General features: G+C 44.3%; 1 protein-coding gene across 1 annotated transcript; it reads right to left on the reverse strand.

The window, feature by feature from the left end:
- Positions 1-9,710: 9,710 nt before the first annotated feature.
- LOC110582613 (5-hydroxytryptamine receptor 3C-like) lies at positions 9,711-14,816 on the reverse strand. The gene is made up of 9 exons (XM_021692633.1): positions 14,753-14,816; positions 13,295-13,509; positions 12,822-12,866; positions 11,970-12,079; positions 11,504-11,673; positions 10,999-11,159; positions 10,457-10,647; positions 10,030-10,259; positions 9,711-9,913 (listed from the first exon to the last, which is right to left on the reverse strand). The coding sequence occupies exons 1-9, from the start codon at positions 14,814-14,816 to the stop codon at positions 9,711-9,713; spliced, it is 1,389 nt and encodes a 462-aa protein (XP_021548308.1).
- Positions 14,817-15,786: the final 970 nt, after the last annotated feature.

Below are 15,786 nucleotides of genomic sequence, written 5' to 3' on the forward strand. Positions count from 1 at the left end.
ATAAGCAGGGGGAGTGGCAGGTAGAGGGAGAAACAGGCTGCCGGCTGAGCAGGGAGCCCGACGCGGGGCTCGATCCCAGGACTCTAAGATCATGACCCGGGCTGAAGGAAGACACTTAACTGACTGAGCCACCCAGATGCCCTTCAGTATTTTTTCTTTGTAAAAAGTGTGTTCATCCATTTTTATAAATTAGATGTAATGTTCACTGTTTTCTTTGAAAATAGTTAATCATATTTCTAATTACTTTGTCTAAAGCTTTTCTTAGATTGACTTTATTTTTTTAAAAAAGATTTTATTTATTTTCAGAGAGAGCACACAAGTGGGGTGGGTGGAGTAGGGAACAGCAGAGGGAGAGGGAGAAGCAGACTCCCCGCCGAGCAGGGAGCCCGATGCGGGGCTCAATCCCAGGACCCTGGGATCATGACCTGAGCCAAAGACAGACACTTAACTGACTGAGTCACCCAGGCGCCCTTAGATTGACTTTATTATCTTGTATTGCATGCCATAGAAAAAACCAAATTTCCTTATCATTTTGCATAATTCTTGTAATGATTTCTTATCCGCTCTTTCATTTTTTAAAATTATCAGTAATAAGCTAGTAGGCTAACTACAGCCATTTAAAATTTTTTGTCATATACAGGGGCGCCTGCCTGGCTAAGTCGGGTAAGTGTCCAACTTTTGATCTCATGGTCAAGAGTTTGAGCTCCATTGTTGTTAAAAAAATGGCTAAGATGGTAGATTTGGGACACCTGGGTGGTTCAGTTGGTTAGCGTCTGACTCTTGATTTCAGCTTAGGTCATGATCTCAAGGTTGTGAGATCAAGTCCTGCAGCAGGCCCTGTTCTGGGCATGAAGCCTGCTTAAGATTCTCTCTCGCGTGCGTGCGCGCTCTAAAAAAATATTTTTTTGTCAAATACAGATAGTTTTTTATTTGATGCTTCCCTGAAAGCTTGTCAATCAAATATAAGCCAGAGTACTTCGTCTTCAACCAAGGAATGTTTCAGAATTCTGTGGAAAAGGATTATGCCAGATACTTTGGGGTACAGGTTTCTGATGGCATCACTTAAATAATTTTGAGACCATACTAGTGACCTGAGCCAGGATTTCTGGAACTCTAGAGAAGCCAATAGGTTCATAAGACTGCTAGCCCAAGATCCACTGAAACAAGAATTAATTACATAGGACTGATGAATTGATGAGGGATGATTACTGTTTTTGCTTAAACTATTATTGATATTTTCGTAATGTTCTATTTTCTGGATATTTAAGGAAGCCCTTTTTCTTTCCTCTTAAGCTAGCTATAACTCATAACAGTTTAACAATTATAACTCTGCTTTTTTTTCAGACTCTGCTTTTGTACACCAAAATGAAACATTTGTGAATGATAGCTCATTCTCTTTGCCTGGAGCCCTCTAAAATTTGGGAACTTTTATCGAATATTCTTAATTTCATGATAATATAATTACCATATTTTCATGACAATATAGTTATTGGCATAGATTCAGTAAGAATCTGTCCTTTTTACCAAGACATAATTGGAAACACTGGGTATGCAACCAAGGCCTTGCCTGGAGTGTTATATTTGGGAATGATGCTCCTTTAATCAGATATGGCCAGACACATCTAAGGACCTAGGTTGACTTTATGGAGCCAATGCTTACAAACCCTTCCAGGAGGGCGCCTGGGTGGCTCAGTTGGTTAAGCGACTGCCTTCGGCTCAGGTCATGATCCTGGAGTCCCAGGATCGAGTCCCGCATCGGGCTCCCTGCTTGGCAGGGAGTCTGCTTCTCTCTCTGACCCTCCTCCCTCTCATGCTCTCTGTCTCTCATTCTCTCTCTCTCAAATAAATAAACAAAATCTTTTAAAAAAATTAAAAAAATAAAAAATAAAAAAAACAAACCCTTCCAGGAAACTTGGTTGGTATCTGGCTTACAAGGTTCTCAGCTTCTGGGTGGGTAAGGTCACTTTCTTGTCAGACCCAGGAATCTTAGGATATTTGGGGAACTTCATGAAGAGACAAATTCACCGAATGGCTACCACACCTGAATTCAGGTGTTGAGTTCTTGGTGTGACTATCTAACCTCAGAGGCTTTTAAAAGTCAAATTTGAGATTTTTGGGGGGAAGCCTTTCAATAAAGCAAGCTTAAGAAAGCCTAAGTGGCAAATTATCACTCTTGTTGCACCAGTGTAAATACTGAAGTTAGAGACCAGCCTTATTTGCAATCAAGAATAATCTTCCTTTGTCCCCTGAAACAAATAATACATTATATGTTAATTTAAAAAAATAAAAAAAGAATAATCTTCCTTTGAGATTATTTTTCATCAAAAGAGATTATAGAAAAAAATGTGTACTTCAATGAGAAAGTATGCATTGTCTATGATAACAGTTCCCAGCTTTCTGATAAGAGCCCTGTTCATTGTCTCTGGGCTATTTATCAACTTTTTAAATTGCAGGTAACTGATGAATATTGCCAATGACAAAAACCAAACAATTAAGAAGAGTGATTTTATTTAGGGGGCGCCTGGGTGGCTCAGTTGTTAAGCGTCTGCCTTCGGCTCAGGTCCTGATCCCAGGGTCCTGGGATCAAGCCCCGCATCCGGCTCCCTGCTCAGCAGGAAGCCTGCTTCTCCCTCTCCCACTCCCCCTGCTTGTGTTCCTGCTCTCGCTGTCTCTCTCTCTGTCAAATAAATAAATAAAATCTTAGAAGAAAGATTGATTTTATTTAGGCTGCTACAGTAGGGAGATCACCAGATCCATAGATCAGAGTATCTAGGCAGGATAGTATTGCCTTAGACTTTTAATAGGGAGCAGTGGACAAGTTATAGGTGGAATGATTTACAGTTGGGAGTATTTCACAATCAGAAGTCTCAGTCAGTTCAATAGGAAATGTTTAGCTCTGTCTCTGGTTTGTTTTAGGGGATAAACAGCTCTAATCTCAGTTAATCATTCATGTGACAAAGAACTGGGATTTGGAGGATCTGTGTCTTGCCCTGCTGGTGGGTTTAGGCAGAAGGGGAAATGTTTGTTTGGTCTTGTCACAAGTAAACAAGGGAGGCACCTATAAAGCCTATGGGAGTCATGAGAAAGAATGGACAGTGAGTGAGTCTTATCTAAGTCATTCAGGGAAAGGTGGTTCTTTTCTATCAGCCATTTCTGGAACACAAAAGGGTGGTGGGATCTCAGAAAGCAAAGTATTGGGGAGATTTCTTAACTGTTGGTGTTTTCTGGGAACACAGGGATCAGGTAAAATTCAACATTGTCAATATGCAAACTCTGCCTTGTCCTGTGGAGTTCCAGTGGACTTATAACCTCTATTTGCAATTCAGTATCTTCACTCTATATAGATCTGTGTTTCTTGACTTTTCCTTTGAACCAGTTATAACATTTGTCTGGTTCTCTCATAATGTATGAGTTCAATCAATTCTTCAATATGTATTCCTTTTTTTTTTTTAAGATTTTATTTATTTATTTGACAGAGAGAGAGATAGTGAGAGAGGGAACATAAGCAGGGGGAGTGGGAGAGGGAGAAGCAGGCTTCCCGCTGAGCAGGGAGCCTGATGTGGGGCTTGATCCCAGGGCCCTGGGATCATGACCTGAGCCAAAGCCAGATGCTTAATGACTGAGCCACCCAGGCGCCCCAATATGTATTCCTTTTTATATTTGTATAAGAGTCATGATTTTGCCTCTTTCTAAAAACTGTCTTTAAACAGTATGATCCAGGGGTGCCTGGGTGGCTCAGTCGTTAAGCGTCTGCCTTCAGCTCAGGTCATGATCCCAGAGTCCTGGGATCGAGCCCCACATCGGGCTCCCTGCTCTGAGGGAAGCCTGCTTCTCCCTCTCCCACTTCCCCTGTTTGGGTTCCCTCTCTAGCTGTCTCTCTCTCTGTCAAATAAATAAAATCTTAAAAAAAGAAATAAACAGTATGATCCATATAGCTTATTCAGATTTCACCAGTTAAACATGCATTCATTTGTGTGTGTGTGTGTGTGTGTGATCAGTTTCTAAGGGTCCCAGTGAGAGGCCAGGGGATCATGAGAGCTGTGGAAAGTCCAAAGGCTGGTGGTGGCTACAGTGAAGACTGACATCCAGAGGTTGAGAGTTATCAGAGTGAGGTGGGATGAATCCTTTGGTGGAGATCATTCTGGATTCAGAGTCTAGAGCTTAGTTTATTCAAGAATTATTATTTCTGCATTCCTTGGCAATATTAAAACATAAGAGTGAGTTAGACATAATTGGGTTCAAAATGGTTCTATCATTTACTTGCTGTGTGATCCTGGGGAAGGATCTTAACTTCCTTCTACCTGTACCCTGTCCTTATCTGCAAACTGGGAATAATGTTAACACCTACCTCATAGAATTGTTGTGAGGGTAAAATGACATGGATGTGATAGACTTGGCATATAGAAAGTACTCGGGGGATGCCTGGGTGGCTCAATTGGTTAAGTGTCTGCCTTCAGCTCAGGCCATGATCCCAGGGTCCTGGGAGCCCCACATCGGGCTCCTTGCTCTGCGGGGAGCCTGCTTCTCCTTCTGCCTGCCGCTCCCCGTGCTCGTGCTCTCTCTCTCTCTCTCCCTCTGACAAAAAAAAAAGTACTCAGTAAGTGAGGGCTATTGTTAAAATAACTTTTCTAGGGGTGCCTGGGTGGCTCAGTCGCTTGGGCTTCTGCCTTCAGCTCAGATTATGGTCCCAGGGTCCTGGGATCAAGCCTTGTATTGGGCTTCTTGCTCAGTGAAGAGCCTGCTTCTCCCTCTCCCCACCCTCCTGCTTGTGCTCTCTCTCTCTCAAATAAATAAATAAAATCTTTTTTTTAAAGATTTTATTTATTAATTTGACAGAGAGAGAGACAGCGAGAGAGGGAACATAAGCAGGGGGAGTGGGAGAGGGAAAAGCAGGCTTCCCGCCGAGCAGGGAGCCTGATGTGGGGCTCGATCCCAGGACCCTGGGATCATGGCCTAAGCCGAAGGCAGACGCTTAATAGACTGAGCCACCCAGGCGCCCCAATAAATAAAATCTTTAAAAAAAAAATAACTTTTCTATGTCCAAACCAAAGAAACGCCTAAACTAACAATCTTTCATGAAAACTGTAGAAGCCACCACATCTCTATTTTTTAATTTTTTTATTGTTATGTTAATCACCATACATTACATCATTAGTTTTAGATCCACATCTCTATTTTACTTCAGACCCATTAATACTCAGACAAGCAGAGTTCTTGCTCAACAAGGACAGATGGAATAATAGTTCATCAACTTGTCAACTTCAACAGTAGGTCAATGATGAAAACCACAAGTGCATGTTGATATGTGTTCTTTGGTTGGTTTGTTTGTTTTTGCAACTTTCATATTTCTTTTCATGTAACTTTGTTTTTTTTTAAAGTACGCCCCACTGCCCTAAAGTGTGGAGCCCAGTGTGGGGCCCAGTGTGGGGCTTGAACTCACGACCCTGAGATCAAGACCTGAGTTGAGATCAAGAGTCAGACACCTAACCAAATGAGCCACCCAGGCACCCCTCATGTAACTGTTTTTTAATAAAAGCAATTCACTAAGTCTATGAATGTAATTTTATTTGTAGGTTTTTATAGGCCTGTTCACATTTACAAATCATCTGACAATGTGTCCAAAATTTAGTCAGGAAAATATGGATAATGTAGTATCCGTAGTATGTTCTTTTGCCAAATCCTAAGGTAACCAATCTCAGAAGGGTGTGAGTAGGGTGCCCACTAGAGGGCGGTATGGATCTCCCAAAGGACTGACAAACACAAACACTTCAGGTCTTCCTTTCAGCTTTACACATCACTAAGGACCTGTTAATTCAGGATTGCTAAAAATGAGGCATTTGTAAACTAAAATTTGCACATTACTCAATGTCCTCCAGAATCCAATTTGACATTCTACTATGATCCTGCAGCCTGTGAGAAAGTCACAAAGCTCCTACCTGCAAGCAGACATGGGGCTTGTTGGGATTCTTTCAATTTCCTGAGCTTTTTCTCATCAGAGCATCAGCAGCATTGGTCTGAGGTGGTCGAATTGCTATTCATGCTCTTTAATCAACTGCTAGCTTTGTTTCATCATCATCATCTCTTCCACATCACATGGATTGTTTGATTCTCCCCTTCAGGGTGTTGTGATGCATTTGCATCAAAAGTAATTTCAACACAAAAGTATTGTGTTTCAGGTGTCTATCTTATTGTTAAAGTGGACATATACAAATTCCCTCAAAATCTGCTTGTGACAGTGCATTGGTGATGTTCTTTCAGAGAATAAAAGCTAGTTAAATAATTTATAATATCAAGACAAGTGTTGTAAAAGTATTACCTATTTTAAAGTTTATAGGACATTGTTTTATAATTAAATGGGTAAACTCACAGTCTCTCATATGGTATATAGTAAGTATGTAGTGAGCAACTCTAGCAATAACTTTTCTGCAACTTTTAATTTTGTTCCTTTTTAATTCTATATTACCACCAGTGCTTTTTCGAGTAAGGCCGTATGCATGGGTGAGTAAAATAGTTTTTATGATCAAAGCCATTTGAAAGTTTCTGTTCTAAACCCTTTGAATGGATTATAAATGTTTACCCTCACAATCCTTAAACATTACACAATAGCATCAAAATAATCAATATGGGACTTCTTTCCAATTTCTCACCTTGTTCATCTAAAGATCCTGGCTATCCAGATCTACTTCTATAATTGTAGTGCTTGTCTATCATGTTTCATCCCAGCCTCCCCATATGAATACATCAGTACGAATCCCAGGACATATCTCATCATTATATGATTATCTGTTTCTTGGCTGGCACAAATGTCACTTTCTCAGAGAGGCCTTCCTAGAACATCCTGTTAATCTGTGTGTCACTCTCTGTCCTATTACCCTGTTTTATTTTCTTTGGAGTAATTATCAGTATAGGAAATCATCAGTTTATTACTTGAGAAGATCAAGTATCTGTCTTACTTATTTATCCCCAGCTCTTAGATAAAATGTCTACCACATAAATAAGCACTTAGTAAAGATTGGATACATGAGTAAATGAATGCTTCACTCATTTCATTCATTCCATGGTGCTGTTCTGGGGACCAGATGACTTGATGATCCCTAGAGGCAGAAGTTCTCCTTTGAGCCTGATGGCATGCCCCATGTACGTAATGTCTGAATTCCCATCTTCTATCAAGGATCTCTGAGTTGGTCTGACTCAGAGTAGAAACTGTGTCTGACCTGAAGTCGTGGGTGATTTCCAAATCAAGGAAGTGTGCAGAGCTGACAGGTGAGTGGGGAGCTGCAGTCCGTGGGCTCCTGGTGAGTCATATGGTGGAGGAGGGCCAGGGACAGACATTGATGAAAACTGAATATATGGAGTCAGGAGTCAGAGAGTCAGGGAGATGGCAGCAGGGAGCGGGGGAATGAGGGAATAAGCAGGAAGGAAGTGGTAGGCACAGAGAATTGTGTGGTGGGGTTATGTATTTTTTGTTATTGTTTAGCAACTTTATTGAGATATAATTTACATACCACAAAATTCACGTATTTAAAGTATATAGCTCCATGGTTTTTAGTATATTTACAAAGTTATGCAATCATCACCAGTCTAATTTTAGGACATTTTTATCATCTCCCAAAGAAATCCTATACCCCTTAGTGTCATTCCTCATTCACCTGCCCTTTTCTCCTCCAAGTCCTAGGCTACCACTAATCTACTTCCTGTCTCTGTAGATTAGCACATTCTGGACATTTCATTCAAGTGGGATTATATAATATGTGGTCTTTGGTGACTGGCTTTTCTCTTACTTAGCATAATGTTTTCAAGGTTCATCCATGTTGTAGCATGTATGAGTGCTTCATTCCTTTTTATAGCCAAATAATAATATTTCACTGCATGGATATAAAAAAATGTTATTTATCTGTTCATCGGTTAATAGACATTTGGGTTGTTTCAGCTATTTTGAATAATGTTGCTATGAACATTTGCGCACAGGTGTTTGTGTGGACATAGGTTTTCATTTCTCTGGGGCATGTATCTAGGAGTGGAATTGCTGGGTTATAGGGTCACCCTATGTTCAACACTTTGAGGAGCTGCCAAATTGTTTCCCAAAGCGTCTATGCTATTTTGTGTTCTATTGTGGGGCTATTTCTGGTAGATGATTTTATGAGTTTGTTCTGGACACTTGAACCATCTGAGTACCAGGAGAACGAGTGTGTCGTCATTCTGCCTGGATCCTGCCATTCAACTACCGCTGCACAAACCCCTGGCCCCCTGAGGCCCAACCTGCAGTGATTCTAATGTACTAATGTACTAATGTAACCCCAGAGGTGTACTGTGATTAGTCAGTCCCAGCAAGCCCTCCATCTGTTCATGCATTAGTCACCCTTCAGAGTCCAAGTTAACACTACCTCCTCTGCTACCTCCGTTGTTTCAATTCTGACTGCACATTAGAATCTCATGGGGAGCTTTCAAATATACCAAATCCAGGGTCCACACCAAAGTTCTAATTTAATTGGTCTGGGAGAAGGCCTGGGGGCTAGGATTATTTAAAAGGCTCTTCAGGGGTGCCTGGGTGGCTCAGTCTGTTCGGTTGAGCATCCGACTCTTGGTTTTGGCTCAGGTCATGATCTCATGGGTCGTGAGATCGAGCCCCGTGTGGAGCCCCATGTAGAGCCCCGTGTAGGGCTCCACGCTCAGTTGGGAGTCTGCTTGAGGAGTCTCTCCCTCTGCCCCTCGCCCTACTCATGCGTTCACTCGCTCTCTCAAATAAATAAATAAATCTTTAAAAAAATAGAAGTCTCTTCAGATGATTCTAATGTGCAGACAGGATCGAGCACCACAGTTCTGCTCCCACTAGAAGAATCCTTTCTTCTCTGAACTTCACAGCAGTTTCTTTTCATTGGCACTCCCCAAAACTTTAAAAACAGATTCTACATTTAATTGCAATTATTTAAAATATATATTTTATTTGTGCAGCTGGGCCACAAGCTCTTTGAGGACAGAGCTGTGTTTGATTCATCCTCAAGTCTCCATCTGTCAAGGGACATCTGTTTATAGCACCACCTATGCTCCTGGTGCTTTTCTGGAGTAATGCATAGGAGCCCGCCGGGCAGCAAATTATCACGAAGCCTTCCCTGGCCACCCACCTAAACTTGCAGTCTCCTCCTCCCCCACCTCCCTTTCTTCCTTCCCTAATTTGCTTTTTCCCCTTGGCGCTTAGCACATGCTCTATGTTTCACTTATTATCTTCTTTATTGTCAGTCAGTCTCCACCCACCCTCCATGAGGGTAGAGATTTTTGTCAGCTTGGCTCACTGCTGTACCCTCAGCACTCAGAACAGTGCCTAGCACATGGTAGGTGCTCAATAAGTATTTATTAAAAGAATAAATAAATACGTTAGCCTATATGTAAAAAGAGGTTTAATCCCTTTCCTCTATACCAGTGAGTTAGTTTTTTTGGTAAATACTTGCAGTCATTTATTATAAAGCCTTCCTCTTCCAGTAAAAGTTATATTTCTAACATAAATGTGTAAATTCTGAATTCATTATGTTTTAGAAATATAGTCCTATTTCTGAGAGAGTCTGCAGAGGTTCTATGTAAGCCCTGGAGCAGGGATCATGGCTTATCTGGAACTGTGTATGCAAATTGGAGCAGAGGAACGGGGTCTGGGATGGTCAGTTGAAGCTGGAGAAACCTGAACACTGGCTTGCTCTTGCACCGTTAGAATTCAGCTCCTAGGTGTTCCAGAGGACGATGACCGTGATGATGGAGGAGGCCAAGAAGAGCAGGTAGAGGTGGAAGAGGAAGGTGTCCATCATGTGGCTGAACTGCACCCACAGGTCAGCTAGCTGGGTGCTTGTCAATCCTGAAGCCCCATTCAGCTCTGCCTCTCTGGGTCCCAGCTCCTTCCCTACCAACTGCCCTGGCTCCTTCGGTCCTGTAGGGAAGACAGAGACTCAGCCGTGAAGTGGGAAGGAGACAGGCTTGGGGAAGTGGGGGACTGGGGAGGCTGGGCCCAGTGTAGACAGTATAGGCAGTGCAGATTTTCCTTACCACGTAGGTGAGTGGGCATGAGGCCTGGGCCCACATTCTCCTTCCAGAGTGCAGTGGGGCAGCATTTCCTTGGGCTGGCCCAGTAGAGGAGCAGAGGGTGGAGCCACCGAGGCATGGGTGGGGGCTGGGTGGGGGCCAGGGGCAGCAGGTAGGTGATGAAGATGGTCTCCAGCAGGCTGACCGCCATCAGGGACAGACACAGGGCAAAGTAGACACCTGGGATGGGGGTGAGGAGCATGCATGAGAGAGGCCCAGAAGAACCAGCAATCCCCCCTTTTCTCCGTCTCGCACAGAGAGCCCTTTCTGAGATGCCTGCTTTCTCCCTTCTGCCTTAGCTGTCTGAGCAGGTCTAGCAGTGTCTACCTTGCCTCACCCCCCCTCCCCCACTTTCCAACAGTGAGGAGGTGGGTGTACTGATGAGGGGGTGCCATTAGCAGGAAGTAGTTTATTCATCATGAGCAGGAAGACATTGTAGCCCAACAGAAGGGTTATCTTGAATGGGGCACGATTCCCGCTTTCTGCCGGCAGGTAGAAGCTGAGGGCGTCAATGGCGATCAGCAAGCTACTGGGCACCAGGAGGTTTATGACATAGAGGCTGGGCCTGCGCCTGATGGCCACCTGGGGGGAGGAGAGAACCAGGTGAAGCTAGGACTGAGGGGAGCCTGGGGGATGATTCCAGTCCCCCCTCGGTGTCCTCAGCCCAACAGGAGCTCTTTCTGGGGCTGGTTAAGAAGCAGCCTTCACATGACTAAAAAGACTCTGCCATATCCACGAAAGAAAACCTATACCTGAGCCGGCAGGTTCAGAAAGGGGGCTGCTCTGGGGGCCTTGGGAGAGAGGAAGGCTGTGAGGGTTGTGGCACCCAGTGGCTTTCTGGTCTTGGGACAGGAAGTGAGAGGCTCAGGCATTTAGAAAGATCTGATGAGGGAGATAAGGGGGACAGACACATCTCACAGTCTCTGGGCTTACATAGAACATGATTTGGTCAAAAAGACTGGAGCCCACAGACAGCTTTGGGGTGGCCTTGTTGATGCCCAGGAGCTCCCACTCCCCTTGTGTGCGGACAATGTCACGTGAGGTGTCCACTATCTCCCACACTTCCTTTTCCATGCCCAGCAACATGTTTTTCACTGCAGAGGGAGACAAACATTAATTCAACACACTGTTTAGCACCTGCTCTGTGCGGGGCTCAGAGAGATGAGCTAGAAAACTGCTTTAGCTCCCTCTCTCTAGCTGCCCAGTAACATGGCTTCCTCGCTCCTCAGTCACCTCCTTTCAATTCTGGACTTTCTCAGAAGTCTTGTCTCCTCCTTAGTTCAACTCCCCCACCCCACCACCCACTCACCCCTGATCAGCAAATACTCCACTGTCCCTTTTTAGGCATTTAAAAAGATAACCTTGCTGTGTGTGCTCTTTTGTTGCCCCACTCATTGATCTCATTTTACCCCATCCCGGAACCCCCACCTCAACTCACCTGTGTAGAGGAAAGAGCTGAAGGTGAGTGTGCAGTTCTGCTGGTCAAAGGGGAAGTAGAAGATGTCCAGGCTACAGATGCTGGTCACCCGCATTGGTTTGTTATACACAACGTGACCGTCATTGGTCACATATGCAGAGAGGCCTTCCAGGGTCTGATCCACATCCATGCTAAGTGGTAGAAGGGGAGAGAGGCAGATGCTTTGGGTTCCACATCAGCTTAAGCTTCTCTTTTAAGGTGGGGCTTCCCAACATTACTCACTATGGCCATTCTGCCACCTTTTCTGCCCATCACTTTCTCATTTCTAGAAGAAACATCTAGAAATAAGAGACGGTTGATGAGCCATGACTGTGCTCCTCTGAAATAAGTTTTTGGTGGTCCCACTGAATGGGTTTCCCCTCTACCGCCCTGGCCTGCCCCTTGCAGAAGGGTCTCTGCTCCAGCTTTCCCTAGCCCTGGTACCCACGATTCCATGATGAAGATGTCTGGGAGCCACAGGCTCTCAGTTGTCACAGTGAGTTTACTGATGGCACCACATTCTTCTGGATCCCAGCTGATGAATGGGTTATTCCAGATCTAGAGCACAGAGCACAGAGGGATGGTTATGGCTGAAACCTGGAGCTAGTATATGTCAGCATATACCCTTCCATACACACACACACACACACATACATATATACACACGTATGTATTTTTTTTCTAAATGTATGTACTACAGGCATATGATAAAATTTAACCATTCCAGAAAGGTATAACATAAAAAACAAGCTTCTCCCTCCTCAGTTCACTCCAACTCAGCTCATATCCCCAACTCAGTCTCCTTATTAACAGTTTCTTGGGTATCTTTCTAGAAAAAAAAATTAATACATGTTCCAGCATTCATTTTTACTTACATAGATAAACTCATACTTTGCACATTGTTATGCATGTCACTTTTTTTAAAAAAACCTCATTTCCTTTTAAACTCTGATTCCTCTTCTCTCCTGGTGATAATGTCCCCCTTGTCTAGCTAACAAAGTCTTGTTGGCCTTTCACTTCGCACTCAAGGGAAATCGGAAACTGGGTGCTGGATATCTTTGGGCCTTGGAGCTTACTTAGGGGATTTCAACGGTACCTCCCCCTTCTTCCTGCATTTTCCATCTATGTCTTTCAAAGTTGTTTGGCAGCTCAGAAAGCTATTTGTCATCAGCATGGGCCCTATTTTGGTTGGATTTATCTACTCCCTCAGGCACTGCCAATTTCAACAAATGTGATTTTTGCAAACAAGCCCAGAAAAAAGGGGAAAAAGAGGGAAGAGAACTAAGCTGGACTTATGTACCAACTTTAACCACAGAAATGATGTCAGCAGCTGAAGTTGTTCATCCTGACAAAAAGAAGTCCTCATGCAGGATGATTAATGCCCTGAGATCAGGTCCCAGTCCAGCACTTGACTTTGTTTCCTACGTGGTCTCATGGGACTGTTCAGCTTTTCAGTCACAAGTCTCAAAAGAAACGTGGGTCCAAAAAATGCAGGTTACATGGAAAATGTAGGGGGAAAGACAGCACGGGGGCCCACTGGAAATATGTTTTATCTGCCTATAGGGACAGAACTCAGGACAAATATTCCCTGCAGAAACGTTGCTGCCGTGTTCCCCTTCACGTCTCTCCATCCCATAGGATGGACATCTGACTTGTAGAGCATCTGGGGATGGATTGCTCGCCACTGGACCAGTGCAAGGTTGGGTTGCCAGGGGGAAGACTCCTTGTTCCCTACTAGCAGCCAATGGAAAGAGTGCAGGAGTCAGAACTCACCACTTCCAGGATGGCAGACAAAGTGAAGGAGATGTTGACCTGAGTGGGGATGCTGTAGTTGATGACCGGACGGAAGTCCTTCTGGTTAAATATAGTCTGGAAGGCAGCAGGGTTCACCCCGTGCTGGTCAAAGCCTGAGCAATTGACGGTGAAAGTGTTTGACCTTCTTGTAGAGAACAGAGACCCTGTGAGATGGGAATAGGACTTTGTGTGTCCTATGTAAGAGGAGTACCAGGGCTGAGGCCTGAGAGCCTCTCTGCAGAGAAAGAAAATGTGGACACGGGGTGAAGCACGTGAGCCCCTCCTTCCTGGGCCAAGACTTCTGAAATTCAAGCCCTTCCTGCCAGGGCTGGGGAGCATGGGCTGGTCGGGTAGGCAAATGGGGGAAGTTGATGTGATGAGCTGAACCAGGGCTTAGACCTTTCTTCCTGTGCTTTACTCCCATATAAAGCCTCCCCAAATTTGTATGCAAACAGCCTCTCTGGGGACTCCTAGTCCTTCCGTAGTCCCAACCCTGAAGTTTTGGCTTTTGTTTGACCATACTGTTTTCTTTCTAGCTCTATTTTGACTTATTCTCATAGTCACTGAACAAAATTTCCCTAAAATTTTGTTTCTTAATTACCCCTTCCCGCTTTCATGTTTTCCCATTTCCTGGAAGGAAAAATTTGGGAAGAAGTCAACCTGAGTGCAACCTGAAATATGTGGGGACTTACTGTTGCCCTGAATGTGAATTTATTGGCTACCCACTATGTGCTGCGCTCTGTGCCCTTCTCCAGCTCAGTGGCTTCCTCTAAGACCCATGGGAACCAGCTTCATGGTCACCATTCTGAGAGGATCTCACTGATCATCTACCATGTGCTTGGTGGAGCCAGGCAATGAAATGTAGAAGCCCTTTGGCTCCTCTGACCCTCATCCCAGGGACAGATGACTGTGTGGTTATTCCTGTAACTACAGCCCAACAAGTCCTTGTACCTCGTCCATTACTCCCCCATGCCAGCTAACTCATAAGGTACATCTCCAAACCAAGGAGAAACACATCGCAAGGGAAGAAAATGTTGTCCTTTCCCCTCTACATCACCTCCTCTGCAAGATCTTCCTGAGTGAGGTGGGAAAAGAGCTATGTTCCTGTCACCAGGACCAAAACCACCCTGTTCATAGTTACTATGTCTTGGTAGAAAGGAAAAGTTGGACACTGTAAAGGAGTGGCATTGGAGAGGTGGCAAATGGAAAGACAGTTCAGTAGATGCCTAGGCGGGCAGATGAAAGAGGGGCTGTGTGTACTAATCAGTGAAATGGGGTTTTTGTCTGTTTCCAAGGAAGCCATAACATAGATCCTACAGAGAAAGAAAATGTTTAACCCAGTTATTTTAGATGCTTTCTAGTTCTGGAGAATGAGAGGGTTTCTGTATTTTGCCCAGAACAGCATTCCCATCTTTCCTTGTTCTTGCCCCATCTTACCTGAAAGCAGAAGGCTGACAGTGAGGTAGAGGACTCCCCCCTCCACAGGCCACCCCCCTTCCATCGTCCTCTTATGGACTCTTCTCTGGGGACACACCAGGAGCCCCTAAACTCTTGAGCTTAAAGGAGCTCAGACCACACCTTGGTTCCTGGTTTTGAATAGTGCTCATGACAGGTGACCACTTCCTGGTGAGAGGCTGTAGCCAGAGAGGGCACAGCAGAGTGTCCTGCTTTGTCCCCATGCTGGTATGCCTTCCGGGCTCCAGGCAGGGGGGATGTTAGGCCTTCAAGACCAGGGGAAAAACACCTGTTTAGCAGCCTTGTCTAGATGAGTGGTTTAAATCTGAGTTCCAAGTACTTTTTGGGGAAAATGGGGGATGTGGGAGATCGGGCAGGTAAAGCCATTGATAAAAGTCTCATCAGGTGCTTCTGGAACTAACTATGCCTCAGAGAAAGTGCATGGATCATTCAGAAAGGGATGTGGTGGAGACACCTGCTAATTTCGCAAGGCAAGAACATGTAATTATTTTGTTGCAGACCTAGAAATGTATCCTTTATCCACTTGTGGACATTAGGGATTATTGTCAATAGTGAGTTAAAAGTATTGAGAGTAAGCTTCTTTTTCATGATGTAAACCTGACTAACAGACCTCTGCCCCCACAGCTAGCACAGCTAGTACAGATCTGCATCATGCCTTGTTTGCACTATTGGGACATCTTCCTAAGGTTTCCTCTGCTTGGGGTGCCTGGGTGGTTCAGTCGTTAAGCGTCTGCCTTGGGCTCAGGTCATGGTCCCAGGGTCCTGGGATCGAGCTCTGCATCTGGCTCCCTGCTCGGCTGGAAGCCTGCTTCTCCCTCTCTCACTCCCCCTGCTTGTGTTCCCTCTCTCACTGTATCTCTCTCTGTCAAATAAATAAATAAAACCTTAAAAAAAAAAAAAAAGGTTTCCTTGCTTGGTTTTCCCCCAGTCCAATTCTTTTTTTTTTTTTTTTTAAGATTGTATTTATTCATTTGTGAGAGAGAGAGAGAGAACGA

This window comes from Neomonachus schauinslandi, chromosome 1 (genome assembly GCF_002201575.2).
Source record: "Neomonachus schauinslandi chromosome 1, ASM220157v2, whole genome shotgun sequence".
Classification (NCBI taxonomy): Eukaryota; Metazoa; Chordata; class Mammalia; order Carnivora; family Phocidae; genus Neomonachus; species Neomonachus schauinslandi.